General features: G+C 33.2%; 1 protein-coding gene across 4 annotated transcripts; it reads left to right on the top strand.

The window, feature by feature from the left end:
- The first annotated feature begins 1,664 nt into the window (after nt 1-1,664).
- LOC105117612 (alpha-1,4 glucan phosphorylase L isozyme, chloroplastic/amyloplastic-like) lies at nt 1,665-12,133 on the top strand. Of its 4 annotated transcripts, none has more exons than XM_011015340.1 (16): nt 1,665-1,933; nt 2,030-2,277; nt 2,773-3,011; nt 3,153-3,254; nt 3,744-3,920; nt 4,078-4,353; nt 4,653-4,924; nt 5,552-5,669; nt 5,757-6,347; nt 6,473-6,625; nt 7,769-7,897; nt 8,168-8,404; nt 8,769-8,845; nt 10,865-11,051; nt 11,352-11,552; nt 11,820-12,133. In XM_011015340.1, the coding sequence occupies exons 2-16, from the start codon at nt 2,046-2,048 to the stop codon at nt 11,934-11,936; spliced, it is 3,108 nt and encodes a 1,035-aa protein (XP_011013642.1). In that variant the 5' UTR covers nt 1,665-1,933; nt 2,030-2,045; the 3' UTR covers nt 11,937-12,133. The 4 variants fall into 4 exon arrangements, with proteins under 4 accessions (XP_011013642.1, XP_011013644.1, XP_011013643.1 ...); XM_011015342.1 differs by lacking the exon at nt 1,665-1,933 and having other exon boundaries at nt 1,946-2,277; nt 5,757-6,064; nt 6,107-6,347; XM_011015341.1 differs by lacking the exon at nt 1,665-1,933 and having other exon boundaries at nt 1,947-2,277; nt 2,776-3,011.
- The last annotated feature ends 665 nt before the right edge of the window (nt 12,134-12,798 follow it).

The raw sequence follows: 12,798 nt of genomic DNA, 5'->3' as shown, positions 1-12,798 counted from the left end.
TTAATACACCATGTGCTTTTCTGATGTGTATCTCATCCTTGCACTTGATTTTGTTCCTTTTCACTGTGCAGATTGCCTTTTAAATGTTACTGTCTGCGTTTTGCTGTGCCTGGGAGGGGATCCTCGAACCGCTGTGTCATTAATTGAGCTTCATTGGCTTTTTTTGTGCTTTTATCGGCTATTTTCTCAATATTTTCTAATCTCCGTTTTGCTCAGGTGGTTCTTGATTGATGTTTTTTTCTAGCCTTTGATGTTGGGCTGTCACTAATTTGATGCTTTTTTTTTTTTCACCTGCTCATGTTTGACAGGACGATTCACGATGTCTTTTGGTCCTGCTCTGAAGATCAATTTCATTCCTGCATGCATTTCTGGTTAGCTCCTTTGCAGCTCTTGGGGCGTAGGCAATGGCTACTGAACCGCCTCATGATGGACGGAGGAAAAGACCTCCGGTTAGCGGGACTTTAAACCTAATCACCGGGACCACGTGGAGGAATGTCATTGGACAAAACATCTATCAAATAATTGTCCCTGCCATCCTTCAATTTGATGAGAAAAATCTCCTAAATAGTTTCATGCTCAATACCTCCTAAAAATCTGCTGGATTTTTTATCATGTTCTCCACAGCGGTTTTCCAGATTGTGATCATTGTATTCGTGGGCTGAGGTGTTACGTGAGCCTTTTGTTGGTTATGCCATTTCTTTCAACACTAGTCTCTCTGGGAATAATGGTGGTGAGATGGTGACAACAAACAATGATAGGATGAAAGTTGTAAACCGTTAAATAAATGCAAGGAGGAATGAGAATTACCCTATTAAATAAAGTATTTTACTTGATATAAATCAAATTTAATTTTATAATAAAAAATTTAAATTGCAAATAATAAAAAAATTAACATAATTTTTAAACTCGATCCTATCCAAAACTAGAGTTCTAGATTTTAACTTGATCGTTCAGGTCAATTCTTTAAAAAAAAAATCAAAAGTTCTAGATTTTAACTTGATCGTCCAGATCAATTCTTTAAAAAAAAAATCAAAACAATTTTGTTTTTATAATTAGATTTTTAATCAAATCTAGATAAGTCAACTAAATTCCCGGATCAACCTACTGAGTTAGTTAGGTCATCCTAAATTTTATTCATTTTTATTTTTTTTTTTAAATTTGGCTCAATTCTAGCTTTGAATCTATTAAATTTTAAATTAACTTATCAAATCGAGTCAAAATTCATCTTGAAGTTTATTTATTTTTATTTTTTTAAAATTTAGTTTAGTTCTAATTTTGAATTTATTAAATTTTAAATTAACCTATTACATCAAGTTAAATTTTAAAATTATAGATATTAGAAAAATACTCTATCATTTTATCTTAACAAATATGATAAATAAATTAAAACACATATATTATTTTAATATATTTTCTTTTTTAAAATATTTCTTTTAAAAATCTTTACCGCAAACTGAGCTACGTAAGTTTTATAATATTCAAGTCATCCATAAAAGTGAAACGCAAGCAAACCACCGCAATTCCCGACGTCACTTGATAGCCAATTAAATTGGTACAAATGTACGATACACATGCACTTGCATAGCAACTTGCCAGTAACTTACAATACGTCCATTTTCTTGTCGTTTTACCCATATAAAAAAGAAAATCCCCCTCCCCCACGACCAATCTAGAATAATAAAAAAGGGCTGCAACTCAACATTAGCACCCAATTCAACTCAGCCACGTTAGGTAAATAAAACTCACAAAATCCCACCTGGCAGTCGTAGAAATTCAAACAGAAAATAGACCGTAGAGGATCGAATTCGAAGAAGTAAGCGAGCACTTCATGGGAAGAGAGACGGACGGCCCTCGTGAATCGATCCCTTTTTTTCTCTTAATTAATTTATTAGAACATTGATGATTTAACCAAAAAAATCCGTGAAGAGATAAGGTAAGTTCCTTTTTATTCTATATTATTATTACTACTATTATCATAAATAAATCATCTGAGATTCAGTCTCTCTTGTGATCAGAGCGAGAGAGAGAGAGAGAGAGAGAGAGCAATGGCTACTACTAGTTCACATTTCTCACCGACGTCGCATTGGTGCAGCAATGGCAGTTCAATATCAAGATTGGTCGATTTTGGATCAAAATGGAGGAGGAAGCAGCAGCTCTTCTCCAAGAATTCGCGTATTGTGGTAAAAAGGAGGCTGGTCTCGGTCAGTATTAAGAATGTGTCAAGTAGCGAACCTAAGCAGAAACTCAAAGATGATGCTCTCATCGAAGAAGAAGAAGGTGCGCGCGTGCTTCTTTGACATTTTATCAACTTCTGTGTTTGGTGCGATATGGTATAATTTATTATTGTTGTTGTTGCTGTTGTTGTTATAGTGATAGTGATGAATTTTAGTTTTTTTTTTTTTTTTACTATCTTTTAGATTGTATTGGAACCCGTCGTCTCGTCTGTTCGGATTAAGATCTTATTATTATTATTATTATTATTATCAGAAGCTGTCACGATATTTATTTGGTGATCTTGCTAGCTGTTTAATTAGTCCAGGAACAGGTCGTTTGAGATAAGCAGCAAAAAGCTGAAATCATCTCTCATTATGATGTCTTTATTTTTTATGAGTTGATGTTGGGTTCGGATCTTTTGATGCTGAAATGCCAAATTTTGAACAAAATCAAGTGTTGTTTTTTTTTTTTCAAAAAGTAAAATGGATGTTTGTTTTCCTAGCTCCTTAGTTGCAAAAGAATAGGGAATGTCAAAATAAGTTTTTTTTTTTATTGCAGAAGTCCCAAGAATTTTGAATCCTTCCACTCCAAATGCTTCATCTATTGCCTCGAGTATCAAATACCATGCAGAATTCACACCGTTATTTTCTCCGGAGCGATTTGAGCTTCCCAAGGCTTACTATGCTACTGCACAAAGTGTCCGTGATGCTCTCATTATAAATTGGAATTCAACATACGAGGCTTATGAGAGGTTGAATGCAAAACAGGCATATTATCTATCAATGGAATTTCTACAGGTTTGTTGTGTTCCCTTGCGTCATTTCCATCATTCCATAGTGTTTTATTATTATTATTATTATTATTATTATTTTTATTAGCTAGAAAACAAACTTCAATAATGCCTGGCATTATTGTTTAATCATTCTCTCTTTTTGTAGGGTAGAGCACTGTTGAATGCCATTGGTAATTTAGAGCTGACTGGTGCTTATGCAGAGGCTTTGAGCAAGCTTGGGCACAGCCTAGAAAATGTGGCTTGCCAGGTGATTTTCTTTTAGTAACCTCTTTAGGCACAAATTAGTAGTGTCGCTGATCATTAATGGTATATTTTGCATAACCTGGTGTTACTTGAAGCCCTTTTCTTTTAAGGAAAACTTACTTGGAATCAAAGGCCAGGTAGATGAAGCTGAATGGTACGTGTCACAATCTTTGGGGAAAGGCAAAATGGAGAGGATACAAAGAGACAAGCTAGCTGCGGAAACTTAAGACTCAGATCTCATTGAATTGATTAAATAACAGTTAACTTATATTTGGAAAATTAATTGAAAACTGAATTGGAAAGTTTCTTAAAATTATTGACTATTTCTCTTTGATAGTTTGAAACCTCTGGCTTGAAGCCTCTACTGCTTACTGCAATGACTTTGATATTTATTTAATAAAGCTTTTCAATAAAAATAAATCTACATGCGTTCATGTTTTTCTCTCTGTCTGTGTGCAACCTAAAAATAAATCCATTGAGTGCATGTACATAGGAGCCTGATGCTGCACTTGGAAACGGGGGTCTTGGGCGACTTGCCTCATGCTTTTTGGACTCGTTAGCAACGTTAAACTACCCAGCATGGGGCTATGGATTAAGATATAAGTATGGTTTATTTAAACAGCAGATTACAAAAGATGGTCAGGAGGAAGTTGCTGAAGATTGGCTTGAGGTATGGTTTCTTTGATGCTTTCTGCTCATTATCTTTCATTTCAGGCAATTCCACTGGTATGTGAAGTTTTTAAAACTTTGATCAGGTTTTGGTGGCACTTTATTTATCCATTATGATAGTCTCTTCCATTTCATTTGACTTTATTTTATCCTTGTAGATGGGCAATCCCTGGGAAATTCTTAGAAATGATATCTCATATCCTGTAAAATTTTACGGCAAGGTTGTCTCTGGATCAGATGGGAAAAAACATTGGATTGGTGGAGAAGATATTAAGGCTGTGGCATATGATGTCCCAATACCGGGATATAAAACTAAAACCACTATTAACCTTAGACTTTGGTCAACAAAAGCTCCATCAGAAGATTTGGACTTGTATGCTTTTAATGCTGGAGACCACACCAAAGCATACGAGGCCCTCTCAAATGCTGAAAAGGTGTGTGTGTGTTTCCTTCTTCTTAATACTTATGTTCTCACAAAAAAGTTTGCTTTACATGTTGCATGTTAATTTAGACAGTATAAGCTATTGTCCCGGGCTCAAAATTCATTAATCAAACCTATTGATTCAGGGTTTTGCATGCTGCCATGTTTTCTTCTCCAAGTTTGTGTTGTCTTTGTCTGTTGCTGCACTCTCTTTTTTAGCTTCCATATCTAATGCCATTACTTTGTTTTTTAGTACAACATGAACTGTAAATGGTAAGGTTTGGTTATTAAAGTGATTTCATGTAATATCAGATTTGCTACGTTCTTTACCCTGGGGATGACTCACTGGAGGGCAAGATTCTTCGGTTGAAGCAACAATATACCTTGTGTTCAGCTTCTCTCCAAGATATCATATCATGTTTTGAGAGAAGATCAGGATCAAACATAAATTGGGAAAAATTTCCAGAGAAAGTTGCAGTGCAGATGAATGACACTCATCCCACACTATGCATCCCTGAGTTGATGAGAATTTTGATAGATTTGAAAGGTTTAAGCTGGAAGGAGGCCTGGAATATCACTCAAAGGTACTCCCAATCACAGCTGTTTAATGTAGAGGGATTTTACCAAATTCATTTGTCTTGGAAGATATCCTCCTAAATAGTCATGATCTGAGGAATTCAAAACATAACAAGCAAATAGCTGAATGGTTCTAATTGAATGGACATATTAGCTATTACATGATGAATTTCCTGTTTACCCCTCATTCTGGTTGATTGGTACCAGTTAGCGGATTTCATTAGAGAGCCTCTTCTTTAGGTTTCTGCCTTTCATTCTAAGACAATTTGCCAAGTGATATGCAGAGAATAAAATGGAGAAACAAAACTCTCCATTTAATTCTCTAATGTTTGCTCCTCTATTATCTGTTTGCAGTTGACAAATCATATTTTTATTTTTTTCATTTTTTATTTCCTGTTCTCTCTTTAACTTCAGTTCTTTCCAACTTGTTTAATGCATTAGATTGGCCTATCTCATTTTCCTACTTGAAATAGCTGAGAAAATCAGATAGAACTTAGATATGTTTGAAGGTTTTTTTAAGCATTTCCTTTCCTTGTTCTTGTTTTTATTATTTATTTAGTCCATAAAGTTATCTCACTTTTGTTATTCTCTAGTTTGATAACATGTATCTTTTCAATCTTCCTTTTATTTAATAGAACTGTGGCATACACAAACCATACTGTTCTACCAGAGGCTTTGGAGAAATGGAGTCTAGAACTTATGCAGAAACTACTACCACGACATGTTGAGATCATTGAATTGATAGATGAAGAGGTAAAATTGAATATGTTCATGAAGCAAAACCCAGTTTCTCTGTTGATTTCACCTTAAATCTAATTGTTCTCATTTCATATTTGACAGCTGATTTGCACCATAGTATCAGAGTATGGTACCGAAGATTCTGATTTGTTGGAGAAGAAACTAAAGGAGATGAGAATATTAGAAAATGTTGATCTCCCGTCAGCTTTTGCAGAGTTGATTGTTAAGCCTAAGCAAAGCTCTGCGGGTGTTACCAGTGAGGAATTAGAAAATTCTGATGAAGAAACGAAACTAGTTTATAGTTCTGAAGAACAAACTACGAGAGCAAATGATTTGGAAGAAGAAACTAAGAGAGCTAATGATTTTGAAGAAGAAACTAAGAGAGCTAATGATTTGGAAGAAGAAACTAAGAGTGCTAATGATTTTGAAGTAGAAACTAAGAGAGCTAATGATTTGGAAGAAGAAACTAAGAGAGCTAATGTTTTTGAAGAAGAAATGGAGCTGGTTGATGAACAAGATGAATCCAAAAGCAAAGTAACTCAGAAGGAGAAGATAATGGCAGAACCACCCCCTAAACCACCAAAGATGGTCCGTATGGCTAATCTTGCTGTTGTGGGTGGTCATGCAGTAAATGGAGTTGCTGAGATTCATAGTGAAATAGTCAAGGATGAAGTATTTAATGCATTTTATAAGGTATTCTTGCCTTCTTTAATGGGAATATAATTCAGCTAAATGATTCTATTGATTCTGAGGATTTTCAGTCCATTTAATAATTAAAAAATCCCCATCTCTTTAACCATTGTTATGAAATTTGACAGTTGTGGCCAGATAAGTTTCAAAATAAGACAAATGGGGTTACACCGAGAAGATGGATTCAGTTCTGCAATCCAGATTTGAGTAAAATTATTACTGACTGGATTGGCATGGATGATTGGGTTTTAAATACTGGGAAACTGGCAGAACTAAGAAAGGTAATCCATTGCATCTGGATTTTACATCTCTGAAATTCTCTTAATTGGTAGATCACACTTGTCCATTGCTGAAATCAAATTATACAGTCTTTCCATTTTTCTGTATGAGCATTTCTTTTGCTTTCCATTGTTGCGATATTTGATATGTTAATATTATTGGGAACTTCAAAATCTTGGGAGTACCATGTTGTACATATCTTAATATCCACTCTGGTCCAGAATTGTCTCTGACCTCCTTATAGCTACAGAGACTATGATCATATCCCTTTTTTGTGCTGTAACATTTGGACCTCTGGGAAGAGAGCTCATGCTCAAAGTTCATTAATAGTTCTTAGGATTTCTTGATCAAAATTTGTGGTTAGCATTTATGATGACTCTAGCATCCATGCACAGCCTTTAGACAACTCTACCAAGATAATTCATGTTAACTAAGGGCACTAATTCATCCTCTCAATGCTCTACAGTTTCAGTTTATACAGATTGGCTGGTAACCCGTAGATTTGTGCCATATTGGCTAGTAGTTCCTAAGATTTCTTGATCACAACTTCTTGAAATTTCTTTGCTTCAAATGAGTTAAGTACCCCTCATGCACTTGTTTCAAACTGTGTTTCAGAAGCACTTCTGTTTAATAAAAGGCTAAATAGAGTGTTTGGGAGTGTGTTAGCGGATGCTTTTCAAAGTGCTTTTAATTCCAAAATACATTAAAATAATGTTTGTTTATTTTTTTAAAATTATTTTTAACATCAGCATATCAAAATGATTTGAAACATCAAAAACATATTAATTTAAAACATAAAAATAATTTTTTTAAAATTTTTTTCAAAAGCATTTTCAAAACGGAATGTTAGACACTGAAGCTCCAACATCCCTTAGATTGTGACTATGCCAACATATTTCTGCTGACCAACCAGTTCGCAGAAAGTTTGGATTCTTTGAAGACAAAAATTTACTGCTTTCATTATAATGTTGAAAATTTGTATCCCATCTGGAGTCTGGGACATGTATTGATTTTTTACACCTGGAACTTGAGTTTCTGACATCTGTCTACTTGTTTGTTGATTAATCATGTTTGTACATTTAATAGTCTTTTTTTGACTCTGTTGCTTCTGTACTTCCTGACCAGAATGTGTGATTTGCATATAGTTTTCTGATAACGAGGACCTCCAAGTGCAGTGGAAGGCAGCCAAAAGGAGCAACAAGATGAAGGTCATATCATTCATCAAAGAAAAGACGGGATATTCTGTTAGCCCTGATGCAATGTTTGACATCCAGGTAACTTCATTGAGGTTGAACTTTTCACATTCTCATTCATGTGATGTAGTAGAGAGCTCTCATCTTTTAACAAACAGATAAAAAATGAAATTTCAGGTAAATATAGAAGGTTATTTATATTTTTGTAATGAATTTATTTATTTTTATTATGTTGAACTCACATCCTGACAATGGAAGGAGTAAAACTAACACACACACACACACACACGAAGCCTTTTGTCTGCTCAAATTTGCTTTGTCTATAAAGTTGATTAAAACCACCATGTTCAGGTGAAACGTATTCATGAGTACAAGCGACAATTACTGAATATTTTGGGAATTGTTTACCGCTACAAGAAGATGAAAGAAATGACTGCTGCTGAAAGGAAAGCTAAGTATGTTCCACGAGTTTGTATATTTGGGGGAAAAGCATTTTCTACATATGTGCAAGCCAAGAGAATAGTGAAATTTATCACAGATGTTGGGGCTACAGTTAATCATGATCCAGAAATAGGTGATTTACTGAAGGTATGATTTCATCACTAAATAGTGATTTACTGGAGGTGAGATTACAGTCTCTCCAGTGCCACTATTTTTTTTTTTTTTTAAGTCATTAACTTAAACCACAAATATCTTCTCCATTCCGATTGGTAGGAAGTCCTTACATGTTGGCTATTTCATCTCCATATTCATAGACCATATGGAACCTTGGGATCATTTCAATTTGATTTAACACTGATCTGAGAAACAATGAAATTCAAGTGCTATTTCTTCTTTTCTCTGCAATTACAAACCACCTAACTTGCCAGCATATCCTTTCTATCCACCAATCTCAAGTGTTGTGCTATTTTCTTTGTTTTTTCATTTCTAACTCCTTTTCTTTTAAATGAAGGTTGTTTTTGTCCCTGATTACAATGTCAGTGTTGCTGAATTGCTTATTCCTGCAAGTGAGCTCTCACAGCATATCAGGTAATTAAACTTTATTCATACATCACAGAGAAAAGATATATATAATCATATTATCTGAATTAATTGAGATTATTAAATACAATTGAGTCAGTGATCCATTTTTTTTAAATGAGCTTACATCATCTCAGCATATTTTTTGTTGAAAAAAAATTAGGTTAGCCTGCTGTGTAAAGCGGGACTGCTAGCTAGTAACCATCTAATAACCAAAAGCTTGATGATACAAAATGAAGTCTTCAAGTACTTTTAAATTTAATTAAAATATAAAAGTTTTTTTTAAGCATGTATCTTTAAATATCTTATAATTACAACCACAACTAATAATTCCAGTCAAATTAAAAACCACTACTGTACTCAAAATCGCTACACCTCGATGGCTTGTTTTGCTTAGAAATAGAGTATCACAGTTTTTCTGCATCTATTTCTCTGTAATGTAGTTTTTTTTATAGGATATGATATGATGAGATAAAAATTCTGGAAATGGCATATATTCTAATATTCTCGACCATATTATTATGCCTTGCATTTTGGACTTGCTCGAGCTTAGCTTGTTTTACCTGAAAGTGGAGCAGCCTTTCCTTATTCAGGATGTATGGACCTTTGTTTATGCATGAGGCCTAAATTTGATCAGAGTCAATAGATAATTGACATAACTGTCACATCAATTAGCTTTTTGAACATTTTCATGTGTTGTTCTGGTATGACCAATTACCTTTATATGAAGAGAGTTTCAGATTGCATATTCAGTCAGGAGGTCTAGTAATAGGATTCCAACCATAAACCAAGTCAGCTTTTACTCTGATCCAAGCCTGGAAACAAGGTTTTGTAACAAACCTCATAATTCAAGTTGATAACAATAGAAATTTTATTGAATAAAAAGAAATTGACTCACAAAGACCTAATTGAAAAAAGATAAAAGATAAAAGATAATTTATAGGCTTATATGAGGTTTGCTTAATCCTCTCAATCCTCTCATGACTTGATAGAAAGTCTCCATGACTTTTTCCATAACTAGAATTCTACTTAAATATACGAGAAATTTTTTTTTAAAAGATTCTAATCTAATCTGATAACTATAAATTTAAATAGGAGTAAATCAAGGCTAAGACTGTACCCTCATTAAAAACCTTGCCCACAAGGTTAGGGTAGATTTCTTTAGCTGACATGTTTTGAAGTTGTTACACCAGTTCTTTCATAATTTTTTGAAGAGTTTGTTGGTGTAGTTGATGCTTCCCTTGTTGATATTCTTGCTTGTAATTGCTTCATTAAATTGTGATATCCTTGTTACTTCTACCATGGATCTACCATTGATACTAATTATAACGAATCTGATAATTCAGGTTGATAACAATAACAATTTTATTGAATAAAAAGAAATCGACTCATAAAGATCTAATTGAGAAAAGATAAAAGATAATTTCTAGGCATAATCAAGGTTGCCTGAGCCTCCATACGAATACCCTCCCATCAATTAATAAAAAGTTCTTGTAAGTTTTTCCATGATTTTTTCCATAGCCTAGAATTCTACTTTACAAATTCAAATTAAAAGATTCTAATTTGATAACTATAAATTTAAATAGAAGTAAATCAAGACTAGTACTATTATAGATTTCAATGGAAAATCTCTCTGTTTTCATGTTATTTTGCTAAAACCTAATATAATCATCCTGCAAAATCAAGATATCCCCACTGAAGTAATAAATGAAGACACCGATACCTGTGCATTTTTTGCAATCAGTTTTCTCTATATAAAGAGACATGTTTGTCTTAGTCTTGTAACAAAGAATACATGATTCTAATTATTGGAGGAAACTTTTGGTTACGAGACTTTTGACTGAAAAACCCTAATTGCTAAAAGAACATGCAATTCATTTTATTTCATTACGCTTAAATTTGTTTTTCACAAGATACTCTAGTGCTGAGTTTGTTAGAATGTGGGTCAAACATTTTAGATATGGGTTTACTGTCTTTGATTTTGTGAATTGCTTTTGTGGTGTGAATTGACCACATCCCTCTATGCAGTACTGCTGGGATGGAAGCCAGTGGAACAAGCAATATGAAGTTTGCAATGAATGGTTGTGTCCTTATTGGGACCTTAGATGGCGCCAATGTTGAAATCCGAGAAGAAGTAGGAGAAGACAACTTTTTTCTCTTTGGTGCTAGAGCTCATGAAATTGCAGGGCTAAGGAAAGAGCGAGCTGATGGGGAGGTATATCCAATAACCAAATATCCTTTTACAGTGATTAGAAACAATTACTGCCAACTATTTATCAGGCAATGCTTACTGACAAGGATCACCATGGAAGGATGCTATGATAATAAGCTTTTGGTTCATTTTCAGTGTTGATATGAAAATAGTACCCTTCCATGTTTTTTTCTTTTTCTGTTTTCTTTTTTCTTTTCTTTTTTTTTAAAAAAGAAAAAAGAAAAAATGAAAAAGCAAATCGCCACTTTCTTTATCAAATTCTATTTTCATCTAGTCACATTTTGCTCACTGACCTCTTAACAGTTTGTCCCACACCCAAGTTTTGAAGAAGTGAAAGATTTTGTCAAAAGTGGAGTTTTTGGGCCTTGCAACTATGATGAACTTATAGGATCATTAGAAGGAAATGAAGGTTTTGGCCGTGCAGATTATTTCCTGGTGGGCAAGGACTTCCCCAGTTACATTGAATGCCAAGAGGAGGTCGATAAAGCATACCATGACCAAAAGGTAAGTTTTACACGCATATGCTCAATCTCGCATCTACTCAAAATACAAGTCAGAACACGCTCAGTTTCTGGATTATGAATTTCCTTTGATCCTTTTTGACCTGTGAATCATCAGACCAGTTTAGCACAGGTCCTTAATTCTATTATTGATATTTGCATTTCTTGTTAGTGAACATGTTATATGCTCCATGGCATTTATTATTTTTTGCATATTAAGCCATATATTTCTTCAGTTATTTATTCCTAGTATTTGCAACTATTGGGGCAGAGATGGACGAAGATGTCAATCATGAATACAGCAGGCTCGTACAAGTTCAGCAGCGACAGGACCATTCATGAATATGCCCGAGAGATTTGGAATATCGAACCAGTCGAATTGCCATGAACGTGTTGCTAGCTGAAGCGGTGGTGGTACCCCATCCGTGGCATGGTTTTTGTCTTTTCGTATCACACGATGATGCAAAAGAAATTGCATCAACTGTAGTTTCTAGTTATCATCACAAAATAAAAAAGAATAATGTTGTATTGTACTTGTAGTTCACCTTCATGGTACTAAAGAAATAAAGACTCTGTTTCTCATTCTGCCTTGTCCCGCATACCATATCATGCAGGGGTTTTGACCGCTGATCCAACCTCTTTTTTTTTTTTTTTTTTTTTAACATTTTTTTAATTTAACTATATCCTTATTAGATTTACTAGGATGAATTAGATTTTATATTATTTTTTATGAGGTTATTTTACTCTTAATTTGGATTGCAATGTTTTTTTTAATTATTTTTTTATTAATTTCATCATAAAAATATTAAATTGATTGAAAATTAAGTTTTATAATTTTTTTTATAATTTTATTTTCATTTTATAATTCGAGTTACGAATTTAATGAATTAACTTGGATTGCAAGGATATTATTTTTTTAATTGATATATATATATATATATATATATTAATTATTTTTTTTATCAATTTCATTATAAAAATATTGAATTGATTGAAAATTAGGTTTTATAATTGAATTATGAATTTGATAAATTAACTCGGATTGACTTCATATTATTTTTTCAATTTATTTTTATGAGAATATTCTAATCTCAACTTAGATTGCAAGGATATTATTTTTTTAATTGATATATATATATATATATATATATTAATTATTTTTTTTTATCAATTTCATCATAAAAATATTGAATTAATAGAAAATTAGGTTTTATAATTTTTTATAATTTTATTTTCATCTTATAAAATTA

This window comes from Populus euphratica, unplaced genomic scaffold, assembly GCF_000495115.2.
Source record: "Populus euphratica unplaced genomic scaffold, PopEup_1.0 scaffold1512.1, whole genome shotgun sequence".
Classification (NCBI taxonomy): Eukaryota; Viridiplantae; Streptophyta; class Magnoliopsida; order Malpighiales; family Salicaceae; genus Populus; species Populus euphratica.
Note: the sequence above shows the minus strand (reverse complement) of the source record. Positions and strands in the feature narration are given on the sequence as shown.